This window comes from Peromyscus californicus, unplaced genomic scaffold, assembly GCF_007827085.1.
Source record: "Peromyscus californicus insignis strain IS unplaced genomic scaffold, ASM782708v3 Scaffold_22__1_contigs__length_63687245, whole genome shotgun sequence".
Classification (NCBI taxonomy): Eukaryota; Metazoa; Chordata; class Mammalia; order Rodentia; family Cricetidae; genus Peromyscus; species Peromyscus californicus.
In genome coordinates, this window is record NW_026294525.1 from 34,334,446 (window position 1) to 34,357,142 (window position 22,697).

Consider the following 22,697-nt stretch of genomic DNA (forward strand, 5'->3'; position numbering starts at 1 on the left):
GGCCAATGGATGTTCCATGTAGATCACGTTTCTAGATATCGGGAGCTGATACTCAGGAATAGGGATGGGTTAGAAGAGGGGGGTTGAGACGTCCACAGGAGGAAGGAAGGCAGAGTATGCCACCAGGACCTGTGTAGGTCCCTGGGAATGGGAGCAGAGAGGGTAAAGGGGAACACTGATACAATGGGCTAGGTAAAGTTTATTAAGGAAATGAAATCAATAAGATACACTTACGACACAGAACAAAGAAGACACCACTGCCAATCCAGCTGTCCTTGTCCTGCCATTCTACCCAAGGGTGATGAGAACCAACTGCAAGCCAGGCTTCGCCAATGCTTGCTCCTGCTGCCACCACCCAAGAGAGAGCGTGTGACCCCTCTTTTTCATTCTTATTCAGTCATGTACTCAGAGAAGACCGTGCCTCATAGGGCTAGTCACCCTAATACCATTGGCTGAATGGATCGAATTCCCAGAACAAGAGCGAATAGGGGTCATATCAGGTGGTCTGCTACAAAGCTGGGGAAAGACTGGGCGACTGGAACTGGAGGACAGGAGGGGACAGTGAAGATATCCTACCTGATTCCCCCAGCAGTGCGGCCAGTGAGTTTCCAGGCAGTGCCTACAGAGGTTGGTAGCTAAGACAAAGGAATGGGGTGGTAGAGAAACAGTGTGGGAGATGTGGGTGATCTGCTGGGAATGGGTTTCTAAGGGGAGGACACAACATGTAGTCTGCTACAGAACTGAGACTAACACTGGAACATTGGAATTGTAGGAGAAGAGCTCAATTGTTTTCTAGATGATAGCAATTCTGACTGGGGTGGAATGGAATGTAAAAGTAGTTTTAATTTACATTTCTCTGATGGCTAAAGATGTTGGACACTTCAAAATATTTATTAGCCCTTTGCGTTTCTTCCTTTGAAACTTTCTGTTCAGTTAATTGGGCTATTTATCGACCAAATGTTTTATATTGTTTTGGTGTTTAAATTTTGCCATTCTTTGTATAGTCTAGATATTGACCTCCTGTCTGAAGCATAGATGACAAAGGGTTTCTCCCATTTTGTAGTGTCTGTTGCCTTTGCTATTTGATTTTTTTTTTTTTGCAGTGCACAAGCTTTTTAGTTCTATGTAATCTTCCTTGATCAATTCTTATGGCTATTTGTACTATGAGGGGAGGTCTATTCAGAACTTTTTGCCTATACCTACATCCTGATATATTTCCTCATATCTGTGTCAGTGTTTCCATCTTTAAGTTAAGGTTTTTGACCCAGTTTGAGTTTTGTGCAGGGTGAGACATATGGATCTATTTTAATTCTTCAGGTAGAGAATCACAATCTTTTACTTTGGAAAATTCTTAATTTTTTTTTCTAATCATAACAGAAGAGACAAGAGTCACTTTCAAAATAACTGATTTCTCTGATGTGGCTGTCACCATTCAGGACACTGAGATGTGTTGATGATTGAACCTTAGATTCAAAAATATTATTTATACCTCAATAAAGGAATACTCTGTGTAAGATTGCTTACAGCACCATAACAGAGAGCTAGAGGCTGGGTAATATAAACAAGAGAAAATTGTTTCCTCGCATTTCGGTATACTGAATGTCTAAGCTCAAGGTGTCGGGGGTGGGGGTCGGTTTGTGGTGGCGTTGGTCTCTTCTCAAGGCTTCTTTACTTTGGAAGTGGCTGTCTTCTTTCTGGTTCACTCTCAAAACCTGTTTTCTGATTTCTTCTTTTAAGGTCACATATCAACTGGCCTAACGCTATGTCCTCATTTTTTTTTTTTTTTTAAATTGTCTTTGTAGGTTCCATCTCCCAAACTAGTCATATTCAGAGGTGAGGGTTAGGATTGTACATGGATTTTGTGAGGACACAGTTCCACTCCTAACATTCCCATGTCACTGATGGACACAGATGTCACACCCATTTAGGTCACAGGTGCAAATGCCAGCCAGTGAGTCTTATCTTACTATTCTCCAGATTCTAAAACGTTTGAGTTCAGCACTCAGACCAGGTAGCCTTTCCCTCTGCTTGCCTTTTGGACCTGCAATATGAACTAATTTCAGTCAAGTAAAGGAGGAAACTACATTGTAATGTGTTCACATATCTCTACTATCTAAATATTAAAAAAAAGAAAGAAATATGATAACAAAGCTTTTCCAGGAGTGTGATCTTTGCAGGTAGTTGTAAAAATGACTCCGCATTTGCAAAACTGTACTATTTTGTTTTGTATTTATGTTGATAATATTTATCTGTTTTATCCATAAATAAATCCAGTAAAATCTCCCTAAAATCAGAAGATTTCAATTTGTGAAAATTGTCTTTTCTTTTGTGAAGTAGAAAAATCTAGAAGGGCTTTGTGGTTGGGGACAATAGACAAAATGATAGTGAGAGAAAAGAGTTACAATTTTTAGAACTGCTAATTGAAGCTGTGCGTGTCAGGGTTCCGGTGACTTGGAGTTGAGGTCTGTCTGTTCGCTTCTGTATTTTCCATTCTTGGTGGTATTTACTATGGTAGCTTCCGTAAAAGACCCTCACATTTTTTTTTTCTTCTCCTTTTAAAGTGCTCAGCACCTTTTAGAAAAGAAAGGCTGACAACCTGGTAGGAGCGGTTGTTTGGAAAAGAAATGAAAACTTCCACCTTTCTTCATGACTGCTGTCTATGACAGGAAGTGAGAAAATTGCTGAGAAGGACTGATTGAAAAATAATTCAACTTATTGTGGGATAAAAATTACTTCGGTATTTGAGGTGGGAAATTAGAGTATGATGGAGAAACTTGTCTCTCATGAAATTCATTTTTGATTTTAAAATCTAGGTAAGCTCTGCTCATGCACAGTCATAGGTCCACTTTTCAGTATAATCCCAGGGTGAGAGAAATCTACTTAAAGACTGGCAGAGTACATTTTACCTCAAAGAACTTTTCTGGAACTATGTTGGAAAATATTACTAAGGTGGGACTTTGAGCACATTGTCACACTTCAGGCTACCCTTTATTTCGCTCCTCCTAATAAAATATGGAGATAGCAAGAGACTTGAAGTTTTCGTTCCCAATCACACATTAGATTCAGTTGGAAACTGGGGTGTGTGTGTATGCAAGGACCCTACTCAAGATTATTGCTTAATTGATACAGGGCAAAATCCATATATAATTTTTTTTGTTAATGCACCAGAGCCATTTTAAATGTCTGCCTGGAATCAGGAGGCACTGCATTAATCTCAAAGGACACCCTGAATCCTACCCTTCCAAACCATTTATCTAGAATTGACTTCAGCAGGACTTGCCTCTGATAGGAGTGTCAATCATGCACTCTGGCTTTCAAATTTATGTATCATTCTGAGCAGAACTTGAGGAAAAAAAGGGCTTTTTTTTTTTAAATTTAAGGAAAGCATCTTTATTCATGTTTATCGTACTCAGTATCCAGAATAAACCCAATAATTTACATCAAGGTCCACTGCAGAAGTAATGGTTACGTTTTCAAGACACATCGAATTTCAAATAGTTTAATGGCTAAAAGGCTGATTAAGAGGCAACTAGATTCAATATAGTTTTTTTTTTATGTGTTTGGAGATAACCAAAGTCATGATAATAGTAGGAATTTCAAACGACTATAAAATTCAGTTGGCATGGTAGATAATTATTTCCTAATAGTGGTGACTTTCTTCATGGGGAAGATTCCAAAAACTCTTCTGCTCTAGACTGAATCAGAATTGCTGTATCTCACAACAGGTTTCTTTCTTTCTTTCTTCTTTCTTTCTTTCTTTCTTTCTTTCTTTCTTTCTTTCTTTCTTTCTTTCTTTCTTTCTTTCTTTCTTTCCTTCCTTCCTTCCTTCCTTCCTTCCTTCCTTCCTTCCTTCTTCTTTCTTTCTTTCTTTCTTTCTTTCTTTCTTTCTTTCTTTCTTTCTTTCTTTCTTTCCTTCTTCTCCAAGGAAATAGCTTTAAAACCCAAGCTTAGGTTGAGAATCGCTTTCTCTAGACTAGAAACGTGGATAAATTGTGCAGAGCTACTGGCTAATGGTAAAATGCTAAGTGTACATTCACCATCACAGTGGTGGAAGCAGCACCTTCACTCCCCTAGTGGATACCACCTCCTAGTAGATCACTCTCCTGGTGCTCGGTTTTTTTGTCCTTTTACATTGGTGGTTCTCAACCTGGGTTGCCTATCAGATATCCTGCATATCAGATATTTACATTACAATTTCTAATGTTAGCAAAATTACAGTCACGAGGTAGCAATGAAATAATTTTCTGCTTGGAGGTCAGCACAACATGAGGAACTGTATTAAAGGGTCACAGCTTTAGGAAGGTTGAGAACCACTGCGTTACATGTTCTGAATTATTAAATCACAGCCATTTCTTCTGAAGGTGGCAAATGAAATGTTTCCTTTTAAACTTGATGAATAAAATCCAGCCTAATCTTGGTTCCCACATACCTTTGAAGATGACTGAACAGAAAGAAAGAAAGAAAGAAAGAAAGAAAGAAAGAAAGAAAGAAAGAAAGAAAGAAAAAGGGAAGGAAGGAAGGAAGGAAGGATGAATGAACCCAGACTTTTTTGTTTGTTTTTGTTTTTGTTTATAGGAAATGAATTTGTTAGGTCACACTACATGCCAGAAAGATTCAAGGGGAAATGTCTTTGAAGCGCCTGGTGGATTGTCTCCTGATAAATACAAATTCTGTTTCCTTGCTTTCTCTCCATCTCAGTGTAGGTTGTGAACTCCCTCTTATAAACCTAGAGTCCACAATCTCACTGAAGTAGCAGAGGCTGTGAGCTTCACTGTCATTCTGCAGCTTGGCTCTGGCTTCTTCTGGAAGCCCATAAATCATTGTCAAACAAGAAAATCAAGTAATTAAGCTCTCTGGCCTGAATCTGATCTATACTATCAACCTTCAGCACGAAAAGGTATTCACTCATAAGGCTACTTAAATGCTCTAATAATGAACTTGGATTTAGGGAAATGACTTGCTAATGCTTTTGCAAACACAGGGACTGAAGAGCCTGATTGCTTTCCAATCACAAGTACAAAATCCACTTGTTTTCAGTGGCTTGAACACAAAGCCAAAGCCAACAGCCATGGAAGAGGATGACAAAATTATTCATAAATGTTGCCTCTTTTTATAGTTGCCTCCACAAACTGCATGAGTTCTTTTTTTTTTTTAATGATGACTTCAGGGAATGTTGCAAATTCATTTTACGGTCAGTTACCTTTTATCTTTCAAATCATACAAAACATGCAATTATTTAGAATGAAATAATTGGTTTAATAATCATAAGCTTGAAAAAGAACTTGAATTAAAATTCAATCTGTGGTCTGAATTATCACCACCTGAATACAGAAAGAATTCTATGTACGTGAACACATTAGTTTTATTAATATGCATAGGAAAGTATATGGTTTAACTTGATACACTTGTTTTGATGGACTCTTCACAGACTTGAACTTATGTTTATTAGGTAGTTGGGCATGATACAGGTTGAACACCTCTCAGTTCCAGGGCCTTGGCGAAATTAATCTCCAGTGGCTTGCCTGTGCCTTTGGTGAGCCTCAGAGATCGGATGCAGCCTCGGAACCGAATGTTGGTGGTCAGGCCAAATTGATTGAGACCAGCTGAAAAGACAGAACAAGAGGGTTTGGGATTTTTTTTTTCCTCCTTACAAATGCTGGAGATCTGGACCAGAAACCTTGTGCACACTGGACAAGCACTCTACCATTGGGCTAACCCCTACTCCCAGCACCCACACAGGGCCCCAACTGTCTGTAACTCCCCATCCAGGAGATCTGAGGCCATCTTTTACAGGAACCAGGCACGCACACGGTCCACAGACACAGATGCAGGCCAAACATCCATGCACATAAAATAAAATAAAGAGAAAAGTCAAGTGCAACCCTGGAAGGAGACACTGCCAGTCTCCTCTAATGTCTTCTGTTCTTTCAACCTGCGCAGAATACTGCACATTGTTCTTGCTTCCCAAGCAGAAGGGCTTTGCAGCAGGGAGGACAGAAATTGTCCTTTCAAAATGATGACAGCTCACTCTAGAGTCTGTGTTGTTCCAGTGCTCATGAAGAAGCAGTGGCCTCATTGCTCAGTTCGCCACTCTTGCTCATGGGCTCTCTAGGTAACTATGCAGTTCACATGTTGAATTTAATGGATTGAAGAAGGTTTGTTTTATTTTTAAATATAGATTTATTGCTTGGGTTTCTTTGTAATATAAACATAAACTCTATAATAACCTATGTGCAAAACTAGCTACATTTAACCTGGAGAAATCCAGAACAGAACTGGAGGAAACAAGTTTGACAGCATTGTATGATTCCTCTGATACATTAATTTTAAACTCAGAGTTCCTTCCTCTGCCCCCACCAATTCTGCCTCAACTGCTGTGAAATGCTTTATATCTTTTATAAGGCAAATTCATTTCCTTTAGCTTTATCCTCCCCTTGGATGAAACTTTGGGGGTGATTATGAACATTTCAGCCCCATGTGGTTTAAATAAATGGTCCTCTCATTTTACAGGCTGGAAATTATCGGCCAAGTGTTATTTATGGGAGGAGATTGCAAGGCTGGGAGCTAAGTACCCTTAAGTCCACATTCTTGGACATGGTTCTACAAATACACATGTTGAAAACCACAAACATAAGGAGCAAAGGACGTGTTTGCTGGAGCAGCAAGCACTCACCTGGGAAACCGCCAACAAAAACAGGGTCGTTGGTATCAGCTGATGTCGATGCTGAGTTTGGGCTCTGGGCATCCACCTGGTTTCCATCCACCACAAGCTCAAGGCGGTTTTTGATCTTCTTGGCAGTGACTCTATGCCACTGTCCATTACACATATGGCCCGGGATCCCAGCATCATAGACCGCAGTGAATCGGCCAGCACCATTATCCACGTGGAACATAAGCTGGGAAGTAGGAAAATGAGCTGTTACAGGTGGCTTCAGTAGAGGAACGCTCTACAGCCCACGCAGTGGAAATTAGAGTCTGGAGTGAACACAACTGAGGGCCTATTCAACGTTTTTCTCAAAAAAAAAAAAAAAAACCCACAAAAAAAAAACCTGGACCAAAGTTGAGTCTGGAGAAATAGCTCAGCAGTAAAGTGCTTGACATGCACTTAAAACTACTTAGTTTATTTTAAGTATTTGATTCTGCTTATCCGTTCACGTGCTTAACCTTGCCTCTGAGTTCTTGGATGTTTTACTCTGTTGTTTATGGGATGGTTTGAAGACTAAGGGAAAAAGAGGGAGGCAAGAAGAGTGTATTTTAGATTATCTTTTCTTTGCAGGAAATGCTAGCACCAAAGGATGGAAATAATGGGTACAGTTGAAGTGCAGTTCTTGAGTTTGGTCTCTAGAACTCATGTGAAAAATCTGGATGTGGCAGTCATGGGTTCATAATCTCAGCATAAGGGAAGCAGATTGGTGCTCACTGGCCAGCCAGGCTATGCTGCTGGGTGTGCTTCAAACCAGCAACAGAGAGTATCTCAAACAGTAAGGTAGACAACTCTTTGGGATAGCACTACACAGTGTCTTCTGGCCATCATTCTGTGAATCTGTGCCCACTTACACGTGTGCCTACAACTGCACATGTACACACACATGCACAGGCACAATCAAGCACGCGCACGCACGCGCACGCACACACACACACACACACACACACACACACACACACACACACACACCACACCACACCATACCACACCACACAACCTAGAGGAAAGTTGCCATGCAAAATTAAAGCTTGGGACCCAGTGACAAACCACGTTCTTTGCTCTTCCCTAGACAATGTATGTGTGTGTTGTTGGTTTTCATTTCAGAAAAACCACTGAAGAGAGTTCAGCAACAACCAAGAACCCAATCCACACAAAAATTTTCTGCCACACACCTTTTTAGAGTGTGAATGTTCTTGGTGAACCTCACAAAGCTTTCTTAGGAGAGATTGCTCAAAGTAACTCACTAATTGACTGACAAATTTGCTTTAAAGGATTGTTTTTAAATGTAAGCTTTTGATGTTTTAATTGTGTTTTTCTTTCTCCTTCGTGGTTTTCATTTTATATATAGGATTAAGAGTTACATAAATTACTTTTTGGGGCAAGTTTCATGTCACAGGTGCCCAGGACCCGAGCCAGAAGGCCAGTTAAACTCCCCACAAGGAAGAACTTGATTAGACGTTCTTGTTTAAATGAGAAAAATCTGTTTTTAGTAACATGGCAAGGTCCCTGAAATTTGAGACATCAGAATTCTTTTGAAGCTGATGAAGAAAAAGAACATGCTGAAATATTAAAAACATTAGTCAGCTTGGCAATAGACTTGACAAGGTAGACGAAAGAAAGAAATATTTTGTTTTAAAAAAGATTAATAAGGCTAGGCGAAAAGTTTGCAAAATCTATGGCAACGTAAATATTAGAGTTTAGGACACTGAGTGCAGTTTGTTAAAATGATGCTTTGCATCTCTGAAGAGTCTGGTGAAAAAAATCACGTGACATAGTGACATGTAAACAGTAAAAGGTTACAAGCAAGCAAGGAAACTTGAAAAAGATGTAATGAATGCAGGCTTTGAATATTCTACAAATCTAGGAAATTTTGTCCATCTGTTCATTTGTTCATCCTCTTTGGCTATAAGCTCCTGGATATTTTTTCTATGTTGTTTATGGGATGATGTGAGGAACACAAAAGAGAGAGGGGCAAGGAAGGTGTATTTTAGATCAACCTGTCATGTTTCTTCTTGGGCAACATCAGGACCCCAAGGTGGAAATAAAAGCACAGTGGAAATATAATCTTTACATATGAGTCAATCAGAAATTTTGTGAAATTGGGTTATTGGTTGTACACAAACTAGTAATACTTGTACACGTTTGCTTTTTTTTTTTTTTTTTTTTGAAAAGTATCTGGGTGCTTGTAAGTGAAAACTGGGGACTGGTATGTGGCTGGCCTCAGTGTCACAGGGGAGATGCTTGCCTGTTGTAAGAGGTGGGCTGATTTCAGATTACCTGAGCCTCTTCCCTTTCCTCTGCACCAGCAGTTTTGTAGACTAGGCGCATAAAGAGAGCAGATGTCCTCGGAGCATCACACTAAGAGCTGAGCATCCAGAAACACTTGGTCCACAATTGGTCAGCACAATTGTGGTGTCGACTGACACATTTAAAGTATGGGCTGGTGTACAGGATGATTGTGATAAAAGTGCACATGGATTGTGATGACCCAGAAGAAGGACAAAGGGGGATCTAGCTTTCTTGCAATGAAGAAGCTGTCAAGACCTAAAAATGGAGCTGAGTGGGAACACCAATGTCATGAGAGGATGAGCTGTGTTTGGGCTGCAAACACTCCCTCACCTTCTCGTCAATCATTTCGATACCCATTCCATCCATTTTTTGACTGCTGATTCCCAGGAGAACTCCAGTGGGTCGTGTAGTACGAAATTCAAATTCTACAAGAAGGTCCAATCCCACTTTGAACCCACCAACTGGGAAAAAAAAATATTGATTAGAGTTTGAGGCTAAACAATTTTAATCTGCAGCTTCTCCAGCAGTGTGCACTTTATCACTTTTGCTTATTTTCTTAGTTGCCGATGCCAGAGGCCAGGACTTTATCTATACTGCCCCTGGTTTTACTCTTGAGACTGCCACACAATGGAGCTTTGATCGTTGAATAACTGAATGAGTGAGCACATGCTGAGACAGAATCATTGAATAACCAAATGAATGAGCACACACTAAGACTGAATCATGGACTCTGAAAGCCAGGTATGATTATTTCAGAAGTCTGCTGGGTTAAGTAAAGCATTTCAATGATTACTCAGTAAAATTTTATTGAGACGCTCTAAATGGCACTACAGTGATTGGAGAGAGTTTAAACAGTCCTAAATATTTTATTAAACGAAGAGAAGAGTTGTAAATATAATTTTTATGGAAAGATTCTAGAACATAATCTTTTCTATATAACCCAGCTAATTCTTTTCTCTACACTTTTTAATATTTGGCTCATAGATTTATTCAGCCTTTAAATAACAATTTAAAGGATTTCACTTAGGAATAAAATGATTTCCTAAGATCAGTTTAAGACTACATAAACTCCACAGAATATTAGGAAAGCATTCAAGAAAATCCTCTCTATACCTTCTATTTACTGTGCAAGCAATAAATATCACGTGTGAGCACAACTGTCTTCAGTGAAGGCTGGCACCTGTGATGTGCTAGACTTTTTGTTCTCCTGCTCCATGAGTTGGCGTGGGAAAGGATGGATGGATTTAAAGCAAAATTTTCATGTAAAGGGCAGAAGGAGCTGAATTGTTCTGGAAAGTAAAACAGCAAGAGAGAAGAAGAAAGAAGGAAGGAATGATGTAAGGTGCTTCAACTGAAGACAGAGGTAGTGAGGAGGTTGATAAAATGTCCGGTGATTGGGTGGCTGGAAAGCTTTTTAAGAACAGCGATATTGAACTTGTTGTATTGAACTTGTATGGTTTCCACCGAAGTAACCTGCGGCTCTTTCTACCCAAGTCTTATGTGAATTGTATTCTGCTGTGAGTTGAAGTGATGGGAGGAGTTCCTGGAAATAGGAGAAGTGATTTCTTTCTTTCTCTTTTCTTTTTCTTTTTTCTCTTTTTTTGGCTCAATTTGATCCAGTGGCAGGAACAGGTAGGAGGATGACGAGTCAATCCATTCACTACAGATGTTGAAGCTTGACATCAAAGCTGGCTAAGAGAATGGTATGGCAGCCCTGTGTGAATTTGCAGGACTACTGAGAAACTTTTTGACTTTCACAGGACATGACTTTTGGGTTCCATCACATCCTCCAGTATTTCCATACCTGACACATCCCCCCTTTTTTGGAATTCTGCTTTTATGGATCTAGGGTTTCCTCCCTAGGCCATATTTGAGAATTCTAATATCCATTTCCACAACTTTGGCATGGAAGTATTCAACTCATATAATAAAGCTTTGCTCAAATCTGTTTCTCCATAAAACCTTTCCTGACTCCTAAGCAAAATGAATCCTTCTTGTAAATCTGCAGAACACTGTGTGTCTTTTATAGTATCTAAAAATTATTTTTCTTTTCCTTCTTGTGATTTCTCAGAAAATTGAATTTTTATTATTGGTAATATGCTTTTAAAGATAGGCATTACATCTCATTTACCCATTTCCTACAATTAGCATTCACACATTATGTCTTCCTGATTTTTCTCCTAGTGAACGAATATATGTTACTTAAAAGCACACAGTCCTAAGTATTCTCTTATAGTAACTAATGTAAGGGGTTTTATGTAAGAAGAGGTTAGTTCTATTTTCCTTTATAATGCGATGTTTGATTTCAGTAATGTAGACCTATATTGGAAATTAAGACTTAAAGCCAGCCAAAATGACATCTGTTGTCACTGTCAAGAACAAATAGATACCACTGTGCATTACGTGTGTGTGTGTGTGTGTGTGTGTGTGTGTGTGTGTGTGTGTGTGTGTGTTGAAATGGAACCCTGAAAGGAATTTTAAAGGAAGAAAGCAAGATGCTATCTGTGGTGGTATTGTGTTCCCCAAAATATTTTGCACTCTAATAAACTTATCTGGGGTCAAAGAACAGAACAGCCACAATATTAAACATAGAGGTTAGGTACACGCCTTTAATCCTAGCATTCCAGAGGCAGAGATCCACCTGGATCTCTGTGAGTTCAAGGCCACACTGGAAACAGCCAAGCATGGTGACTCACGCCTTTAATCCCAGGAAGTAATGGCAGGAGGCAGAAAGGTATTTAAGGCATGAGGAACTATAGCCTGGTTAAGCTTTTAGGCTTTTAGCAGCAGTTCAGCTGAGAGCCATTTGGATAAGGACTCAGAGGCTTCCAGTCTGAGGAAGCAGGATCAGCTGAGAAGTTGGCCAGACCCTTTAGGATTCATGCTACAGCTATCTCATTTACAGGAAGTTAGAACACTGAAAAGCAGACCTTTCCATGTGCGCCTTCTTGCATAGTTAGAGTCATCTTGCTGCCATTGATCTCTAGTGAAGGAAACAAAACAGACTCTCCAAATACCTATTTTCCTATGACTTATTTTTTTTTTGTCAGTTCTTATCAGAATCATACATGTGCGTTTTTGTTGTCATTGCTGGTTTGCTTCAGCATTCTTAGAGACTGAACCCAAGACCTCACCCATGCTAGGCAAGTGCTTTCCCATTGAACTACAGCCCCCGTCCCCACAAACCATATGTGAATGTTTTAGAGGGTTTCTTTTTTTGTTAGTTATAGAAACTACTTTTGGGTTTAAATGAAGAATAATAGTTCAGGACCTGGGGGACTTCTGTTTCGTGGCATAGGTAAGAAGTCAGCATTTCTACATCGTGAATATCAACAGAAAGAAAGTGGAAGTGCCTCACCTGCTTTAGCAAAACCTGTTCCATCAAAGTAAGTTCCCCGCTGCGCATTCGCAAAGCATGTCCCAACATGGAAGCTGGAAGTGGGCTGGTCGAGGTTAACCGGGGCCTGTTCCATGCGAAGATTCCTAACGCAGCCATCAAGACTGTAGGTCACCTGAGCAGTCGGAGAGAGGAAATAGATGCCAATTTAGCAGTGTTTTGCCTCTATGTGTAGTCAGTCATCTGGGGGGGGGGGTATACTATGTGCAGTCATTAGCCAGTTGTCCTAGAACATACCTTAAAGCTGCCTGGGTCTGGACTTCTGTACCCCAGACTTGACAACACAGCTGACCCAAATCCAACATTGAACTTGTCCACCCAGGATATATCTAGTCAGGACCACAATCACCTGATAATCTAAGGACTTGGTTACACTATGTGACCATTGACTTGACGGAGCTGCGAGCTCCATGTAAGGATGGTATCAATGCATTCTGTTGTGATCTATGTTTCCTTTTCTACTAAAAAAGACAAGTTTGGATCAGTTCTACTTCCTTAGAACAAAAACCCAATGAAAGCAATGGTCCCTCCCCTCAGAAAATATATACACAAGATGTGAAAGTTTATATAAAATATTTTAGGGATGGTGAAATTTAGAACTAACTTAATCCTATGCTCTGATCCACTATAGTCCGTTGGATTTAGAAATTCAAGTTGATCGTTTTTGCTATCATCACTCCAGACTCATGTTTTTGATAGGAAGGTAGTTATGAAAAAAGGTAATATATATTATTCACATATATACACAGACACAGCCAGGTGCTGAGCGTTGACTGTAATAGTGATGGACTGAGGCATAAACCTGCGCTTGTTAAGTAAGTGAAGAAGTCTATCACACTTGTTTGTAATGCAGTCACTAAAAACCCTAATCCCATGTGTGTCTCAGAATCATGCTTTCCAAAGTCAACCAGGATACAAGCCAAGTTTACAAAACTTAACTGGTAAATATTAGTTTGTACAATTATTAAGCTTTTAAATTCTAAAGTCAAAATTTTGTAGCTACTCTTTAAATTCAGCATCTATTAAGAGTTCTAAAAGAACAACATGGATATTATGACCTTCATTTTCCTTGTTATCTGGTGCTTTCCATATGCCTAGTCCTTTCCCAAACACCTTACATGTATTATCTCCTTTAATCTTTATGGGATCTTTATTTTGTTGGTATTATCATATTTTGAAAATAGTTCCTTTAAAGAGAAGCAGAATGATTTGCTTAAGGTTATACAGCTAGTGTGAATATCTAGTTAAGTAGATATTCAAACCAAGGATGTTGGATACCAGGGTCCACATCACTGTTTTGTGGTAATATCTCAAATAGTCAAGGCTACCTAGAAGACCACCTCCATTTCTCTAATAAGATGATTTCCCACATACCAGTAAGTAATGATGAGACATGGGACCTCAGAATTAAAAAAAAAAAAAATTGCACAAGTCACTAACTCTGTCAAGTAAGCGACAAGGAATTAGAGACTTACTGGACCAATTCTGCGTGTGGTATAGTTGATCGGCAATCCACCAACATACAGCATCCCCACAACATCCAGGATATCAGCTTTCTTGGGACTGATGGTTTGGTTGGAAGCATCATCGACGTACAGAGTTCCTTCTTGCTTCATTCTCATAATCTTAATCTACAAAGGGGAGGAGGCATCATTAACGTCAATCTTGAACACAAACACAAGACACAGAACTTTCCTGGTATTTCTGAGGGAAAACAATATCCTTTATGTGCTAAGCCCATAATACAAGTGAAAGCAAGTATGTTTTACAGAGCATAGCAAATGCTGTCATTGAATATATTTTTTTCTGATAATTTTTTTTTAGCTAAAATTTCAGAAATAGAAATAGAAATATATGCTTCAGAGGTGGATGTGTCATAAAGAACTTGGTAGACTAACAGCTCTGCTTTGAGCTGAGAGAGATACAAATGTCATTTTATTATTATTATTATTATTATTATTATTATTATCGCTATTAATTGAAACAAGCTCTCACTGTATAGCCTAGGTTGGCTCTGAACTCAGGATTTTGTTACCCCAGTCTCCCCAGTGCTGGTATGGTAAGCATGCCTCATTGTACTCAGTTTCCATGTCTACCTTTAGTAGTGTGTTAAGTTGGATGAGCAAAGCCCGGGATCCTCATTGAACTTCATATATGCCTATTAAGCCCTCCTTGTGAAAAATTTTAGGAAGGAAGATCGGGGCCGGGGAGGGGCGTTGCCATTCCTGGAGCAGCTGATTGGTCTCAAGTCAGGGAGGGGGCGTAAAGCTGAGATCTGCTGAGATCATGACAGGAGGGAATGAGAGAAGAGGAGGAATGTTAGGCTTGGGGAGTCTGCATTCAGCCAAGGGAAGATGGAGGCCTTTAATGCTGGGGCACTCTAAAAGCAACTTAGGGCAGGATTAGAACAATATAATACCACATTTTAAACATCTATTCTGATTTATGGAGTAATTTTTTTAAACTTTCACAAGTGAAATCTGTCCTAACTATTAAGGTTAATTATTCTACATAAATTGCCTTTACTAATCTCAACTTGGTGGTCCAACAATATGTCATTCCCCACCCTCAAGCGTTTATTTATTCTTCTATTAGCCAGAGAACAGAAGAAACCTTAGCATGACCGCCCTCCTCAGGAGCCACACTTGCTATTTTGAAGGTCCCAAGCAAAAAAGATCTCATAGCTTCTTTCTGGGGGTAACAAACTGATTGACCTGCAGTTTGTATTGAAATTCTATTCTCTTCCATTCTTTGGCTTTCTCTCTGACATGACAAGCCAAAGCAGGTTAATCCATCACATCCAACATCTAATAATATTGCACTCTGAAAATTAAACATTTCATTGGTCTACCTAGGGAAACTTTACTTAATAGGCTATCACAGGTGCAGAGACAAATTTTGAGTTTTTGTTTTAATCAGGCCACATATTATCCACTTGCAGTCTTGCCAAAGAGGAATAAGTTGGCAAATGAGCCTTCTGTGCCTACAATAGCACCAGTTTCTGGATGTAAGGCCAACGTTTAAAGTTGTTGCAAATGACTGTTGGTGGAAATGGCACCTCGGGGCCCCTTAAACTTGGTATTGCAGAGATTCCCAGCCTCCTGGGTTTTCAGATCAAAATGTGCTCGTGTGAGGGCTAAGTCTTAGAGTCCATCTTAATGTTGCCAACTTTTGCTTTGGCCGCATATTATTTCTTAGTAGAGAGGGATGCACAGTCTTGGAATAAACATTATTTCTCTAAGCTGAAAACAAAAGCATCATAATGAACACACTCTGTTGTCCTCCGATTCCCACTTAAGCCAATGGAACCATCTTCAATTACCTGGCTCTGTTTTGTGCACAGATGCTTGGGGACCACAGTTATATAGCAAAGACAGGACTCTAGGATCATAATGAGCTCATAAGGTGAAGCAGAAACCTACTCGGGTCTAAACACGTTCTTAAGGCTCTGGCCATTGTACACAGCACTGGCCATTTGTTCAGTCTCTGCCAAATTTCTGTAATCCTAGAGTTAGGGTCTGCATTGACAAATCAGCAGTGGTAGGGGAAGGTCCAGGCTGTCTCCAGGACCCTTCTTAGAATACCACCTGTAACCCAGGGACTGTTACCTTGTGCCACTGGCCATCGTTGATTCTGGTGGGGATCATGGTACTAGTGTCTCCACTTCCCAAGTCATAACTGAAGTAGGGGAATCCATTTCTCAGTTGAACAGTAGCAAAATCGGCATGATTGATCCGAGCCATGTAAAAGAGCAAGCCTGATTCGGCTTCCGTTCGCACTTCCAATTCAATTGTGAGGCTGTGAGATGCAAATGTGGAAAGGAAACAGAAAACTGAGAGCATTGTTCGGCTATGAAAAAGTGGTATCATATGAGGGGGTGCACATTGATGAAGGATATAAAATCTGTAACGGGGCGGGGGACTTTCTAAGGTTATGAATCTCCTGCATATGAGCTCAAAGCAAACAGAATTCTATTTTCTACTTCATTCAGTGGATGAAAAACAAACAATCCTCTAACACTAGGGATTTTTACATATAGTTGATTAGGCTTGATTAAATGTGAATATTCAGTGCTTTGATGATTGGTTCCCGTGTCATGCTCTAGAATAATACATACCGGTTTTTAACTTTGGTGTCATCAAAGGCAAGCGAGATGTGGCTGTTTTTGGAAAGCCCAAACTGCTTGCTCCCTGCCAGAAGAGCTGGTTCCGATTCTGCAACACAGGGGCCCTGAGAAAGACCAAGGACAGGAGATGAGATCGCAGCCCTTTGCAAAAAGACACTGCTGTGGTCTGCGTGTTCCTATCTGTTCCCTTCCTGACTTTGAACAATGCAGAATTCCTCAAGAACAACCCCCTCCCCCTCCCCCCCATCTCTGCAGCCTGCAGCACACACAGGTGCTTATGAAGTGCTCAGTGAATTTGAACGAGTGCTCCTTAGCTACAGCCTGGAATTGCTGAAGGGATGTGTTTAAAAAAATGTATTGATACATTCATATTTTCCTTTCTCTCCAAGGGAAACATGGTTGATATTTCTGGGGAAATTGCATTTTCTTTTCCACATTTACTTCACTGATGAGGAGTTTTGTTTTCAGAAGATGGAACAGGGAGCATTATGGGATAGCCACGTGGATTGTAAGAGCAGAAAAATGTGTTCCTTCTTGCCCTCCCCATTTCCATTTCCCACTACAGTATTTTTTTTTTTCCTCGAAAATTATCAGTCCACTAGAAGGTTGCCGTAAATTCAGAATTTCAAGATGGTGTATCTAAACCTGCAAGTCAGCCCATTCAGGGCCTTAGCTAGTTGCTAGGCAACCAGCATGAGGTTTTTTTTTTTTTTTTTTTTTTTTTTTTTTTTAAATGCAACCCACCATACACCATTCCCACTGTTGCCATTCAAAGATCAGCTTCCTAGGGTGCTTGAGAGGGGCAACTAGGTACATAGAAGTGCAGTTACTAGCTTTAATACTACACTGTCACCACCTGGAAATTCATAATAATTTTTGATGAAGGGGTCCTGCATTTCCCTTTTGCACACAGCCTCGCCAATCATATAACCAATCCTGGCGATTTGGACTATAATACACAGCTCAGGAAATGAGGCTCCTCAAATGACAAAGCCACAAGCCTTCTCCTCATCCGTTCTCATTTTCACAGGCTAGCTTGCTGTACAGGTGGCTGACGAAGTCTTTTAGAACACAGGCTACGTGAGAATCCATAACAATAACGTTCACCCTTGCACGCACACATCTGCTTTTCAGATCTGAGATTAATAGCTACGAAAGGGCAGCCGCCCCAGCCAACGCTGACTAAGCAGGGCCTCCCAAACAGCCCAGGGCAGGCTTTTGATGAGGGGTGTTCGTCTCCAGCAGAGTACTTCAGACATGACTCATCAGCACCTAGGACATCTTTATGCAAGGAAAAGCCTTATTCTCTTTTCTCTTGAGCTTAGTCAAAGGCACTGCTATGCCGCAGCAGGTAAAAGGGCTTAAAAGTGTTTTTGAAAGCTCTAAAATTGGTCTTTATGGAGGTAGCTCCTTTCTTGCCTCCCAGGAGACGGTCAGTTACGAAGAGAAGACTGGCCAAAATTCGTACAGCCATGCAAAAGCCCAGTGGGTAGGGCAGGATAATTCTATTCACAACACCCAGCAGTACTGTCCTGATTACATGGCCAACAAAGAAAGCCCAAATGGAAAGTCTTCAGTGGCTTAATGTCCCGTCCCACAAAGGCTACGGATAGAATAAGGATCATTTATCAGGCTTTCAGGGGTATTTCCTGTACAGAGGACCTTCTCAGCAAATATCATAATGTGTAGCCTTTCTTACAATTCTCCAAGAGAATCTATATGTTGTGAGTTCTTGGGAACAGAATTTTACCATAACACCTAAACTTTTAGCTCTGAAAACAGATATATTGAAAAGCCAATGGATGCCAAGGAATTAGGAGCCAATAATGTGCAGCCTGAAGAAATCCACTAGTAGGTAATGCTGCTGTTACTCCCACTGCAGCTGCTTATCCATTCACCGAAGGCTACGTTAACACCAAATAATACTCTAATATGTCATTTTCTAATATGACTTTTTGAATGATCAGGATGACAGTTGTAAAGATTAGGTATTTTGTTAGTGGTATGTTTTGGACAGCCTTTGTCTTTGAATGTCGTGTGGTAGCCGAACCCCATGACTTTGCCTGTTGGGAGACTGGGCAGGTACGGAACAGGTCCCCACTGACCATGAAACTATTATTAAATTTTCTAGGCAGTCATTTTAGAAACACTTTAAGCTGGAAGGGATTTAGTCCAGGTCCTTTGACTCCGATGTCATTTTATAGCATGACTCCGATGTCATTTTAGAGCACGACTCCTTAGGCAAGAGGAGAATACTGTAAGAGATCAGCTTCATATCTGTATAAGGGAGCGGGGGGATCAAGAAGATCAGTGAGTATGACAGTGTCCTCAGATTGCTCAAAGCCATAGAAGGGAGTGGTAACAAGCCCATCCTCTAACAGGCCAGCCCTGCGTATAGCCACAGTGGCAGATTCTTACCGCCGATTGTTGACAGGATGCATACCCTGTATATTAGTAAACACAACCATAATCTATATCCCATCATAAAACTGGTCCTTGGCAAAGGATAGAGGTGTGACTGTGGTGGATTATGTGAGTATATATCTACCTTAGGACTTAAATGTTTTAAAAAAAATCTCTTCCAAGACAATGTTTCCCTGCGAATCCACACATCTCCCCTTGCATGGCTTCACCTGATCTTGTCAAATCTCCATCACCTGGGGGGGGGGGATCCGATGTTAGGGTGGGTCCAGGGTCCACTCCAGAGGTTTGTCTGCTGTGGTGGGGGCTTCCCTTCCTCCCTGCTCTTGGACAGAGGGTAGACCTGCTCTTACTGTAGCATAGCTTCTTTTCCCTTTCCAACCTTCTAAGTGGGGGAATACCCGAGAGCAGCTAGCAAATGGTTCTTCTCACGGAATGAATGAAGCTATCTCATCAGCAAGGACATTTTCAAGCCAGTCCTCCATAGAAACCTACGCTAAGCAAGAGCCGTTAGAGGAATGGTCAAAGCACAGCTTTTTTTTCTTTTTCTTATTCCTCTCAGCTGATGAGGCCCGAGAAAGGTCTTTTCCTGTATTTTGGAAACAATGACCTCTGAAACGTGTTAAAACAACAATAATAATAATTAAAAAAAAAATCAACCTCAACAGAGGCTCATCAATCTCAACATGTTACACTTCTGCCACCTGGTGGTGATGCTTGATAATACATGTACTATACGCGGCAAGGTGATAAAGGACCAATTGCTTTGTCTCTGCTTTGTAGGGGATAATTCTTAGGCACACAGGGATGTGGGAGGCTCAGTGGAGTAGTGTATCTGTTGATGAGGGCGTGAAGTGCCTTGAAAGGATTCTGAAGGGAGCCATGTTTCCTGGAGCCATCGTCACAAGGCAAGAGGTCAGTTGTCATGGCAAACAAACCTTTCCGTGGTTAAACTTCAGGTCAGAATAAAGCAGTGGTCGTTTCCAATTCCTGATGCAAAGTTGACACTTGGAAATAAATTATCAAATCCAAGGCAGCATATCATTTCTTGGTAATCATACTTTGACTTTAGATAGCTGTAGAGCAGAGATTTCAACGGTGTTTATCCAAATGGACACCAAATGATGACTCATGCTAAAAGTTGTGTAATTTTCTTCCTCTATGAGTCAATGATCCCACTAATAAGTGTAGGCTCAACTCCCATCTGATCCTTGCTTTTGATAATCACTGTGGGTGAATACTAAATAGGTACTTTTGCAGCACCAGCTTCAATGTCCTGACTTATACAATACCTCCTGCTGTGTTTGTTAAGGCACTGAATCATGTTACCTCCTTGTATGTGAGCTCTTTGGTGGGGACGGGGTCTTTCCAGTGATATGCCTTAAGACAGGTTCCTTGGAGTGTGGAGAATGTGCATTTATCCTTTAACTACGTGTCAGTGCCCAATTGATTTATCCTATGGCTTCAGTTGTATATAGCTTTTAAAGTTGTAGCATTGATGTTGCCACAGGAATCACTTTCTATTGCTCTGGGTTTTTTTGTTTTGTTTTGTTTTTTCCTTTTCAGCTCACTTCTTCTCTTCAATTCCCAAAGAGACCTTATCAGAACTCTTCATTTCTACCAGAACTTGGAAGTGCTACATTCAACACTCCAGGAAGATTCAAACAAAAGAAATGCAGCCAACTTGTTGTATGCCAATCCTCATGGGCTGTGCTTTTCAGGAAGGCTTAGAATCAACAGTGCACACTTGTCCCATTTGAACACATCGATATATTTCTGTATTGATAAGCCCAGATGCTTACCTACTCCATCACTGTCATTCTAGATGAGAAATATTCATGAATACAACACGCAGGGAATCTCTACCTATCCCCCCTGGATATTAGTGGGCTAAATAATCAGAAAAAAAATACAAGGGACTGCTAGGCTCTGGCACTGTGAAATAACATGATAATATGCAGGAAATACTGTGTAATCTAGGATGGTGGACCACATAATAACTACAGGGTTGACATATCCATTTCACATGGCAAGGCTGTCCCAGGGTACTTTTCAACTAGCCTGAAGCCTAGTGAATGTTTTCTTTGCACTCTAAGTGGTTGGCAAGGTAGGGGTGAAGGGTATAAGGAAGATAAGGATGGGCAGGAAGGACGGGTGTTCCTGTCAGTCAGGAAATATGAGGCTTGTAAATAGTTCTCACTTCCAAGATTAACCTGTAATGATTTAAAAAATCTAAACTCAGAAATGTTGGGAATTAAAAATAGATAGAAACAAGTTCCGAAAAGCATTTAATTCTTGAGTTTGAAATTGCTTATAAATAGAACACTCATCAGTACCTGAGGGCTCTTAGTACGTGTGTCCACCTTGGAAATGTGGAAGGTTAGACCAACTAGTTTTCATAGAATGATTAACAGTGTGGTGGGGTGTTAGCACAGGCTAGGCATTGTTCTAGGTATTATATGGACAGTATGTAACTCCGCACCTAATGACCTTCAAAGCTAGGTAGGTGTCCTGACTCACTGCATTACTTCACACTCAGAGAGGACCTTGCCTGCACAGCTCACTGAGCAATGGTAGGTGGCCTCTTCACCTTCTCTCTGTTCCTTCCTAGGTAGCCATGATGATATTAATTTTACATTTATTGGGCTTTTGATAAATATGTTTTATAAAATAAATTACTAAATTGTTAACTTTAGTCACTTCTAAAAAGAAGATTATGTTTTCCCGAAAAGGAAAAAAATAAACCAAATTAAAATGGATAATATGTATCATATGAAATGGGAGCCAAACCTCTAAAATACAATTCTGCTTGGTGTGATGGTGCACGCCTTTAATAATTCCAACAGTTGTGAGGCAGAGGCAGCTGGATCTCTGTCAGTTTGAGGCCAGCCTGGTCTACAGAGTGACTCTGTTTTAAAATAAACAAACAAACAAACAAAAAATCATGAAGTTGGAAAGTCCTAAAACAATTCTGACCCTCCAGTCACAGATATGTAGAAGGAGAAATAGCAGGTGGAGTTCAGGTCTCTATTACTTGTGTGTATAATCTGAGTCCACACTGCAACTTCTCTCATGGGGTCACGGAAGAGTTAGGATTCTGTGCTGAGGTGAATTAGAAGTAAAGATTGTTGCTCTTGCAGAGGATCCTAGCACCCACATGAAGGTTCACAACCATACTTTAGAACTAGATCCAGTTCAAAAGGATCTAGTACTTTTTTCCTGAACTTTGTGTGCATCACGTGGTGCACATACATACATGCAGGCAAATACTCATACATATTAAAAAATAAATACTTTATGAAAGAGTTGGGATTGCCAAGATCTTTTCTACCCATGATGCCCTTGGCATCAGTCTTGTCTACTAAAATCAGTGCTGTGTTTTTGAAAAAGTTAAAGCATTTTTGCGAAGAGAAAATGAAAACCAGAATTAGAATAAAAGGTTCCAAGAAAACTCATTTGTAAAAATCTCCATGTTTCTAAAAACTGTGCTCTTCAGAAATCAGAGTGGTGTGCTTGAGGGACCCCTTAAAGCCAAGTTTGTAGGATTTACAGAAATATCCTAGACTCTAATGGGTTATATAATAGGAGAGAAGCACAAAGGGATACTAGGTTCTGGCACTGTGTCAAGTGAGATAACATGTGGGAAATGCTTTCTAACTTTGGATGGCTGACAATGTATTAACCACAGATTGGGCTATCCATTTCACAAGGAAAAATGAGGGGCTCCATAGAGACTACCAATGATCTTCTCTATCCAA

General features: G+C 40.3%; 1 protein-coding gene across 1 annotated transcript in view; it reads right to left on the reverse strand.

Moving 5' to 3' along the window:
- Window positions 1-5,344: 5,344 nt before the first annotated feature.
- The window catches only part of Lama2 (laminin subunit alpha 2), a 571,484-nt gene continuing 554,131 nt past the window's right edge, over window positions 5,345-22,697 (reverse strand). The window contains exons 57-63 of the mRNA XM_052751249.1: window positions 16,510-16,622; window positions 16,001-16,190; window positions 13,868-14,023; window positions 12,354-12,507; window positions 9,326-9,456; window positions 6,674-6,896; window positions 5,345-5,603 (exon numbers count right to left, since the gene is read on the reverse strand). Of these exons, the coding sequence (XP_052607209.1) occupies window positions 5,446-5,603; window positions 6,674-6,896; window positions 9,326-9,456; window positions 12,354-12,507; window positions 13,868-14,023; window positions 16,001-16,190; window positions 16,510-16,622 (1,125 nt within the window). The 3' untranslated portion in view covers window positions 5,345-5,445. The remainder of the gene's footprint in view (window positions 5,604-6,673; window positions 6,897-9,325; window positions 9,457-12,353; window positions 12,508-13,867; window positions 14,024-16,000; window positions 16,191-16,509; window positions 16,623-22,697) is intronic.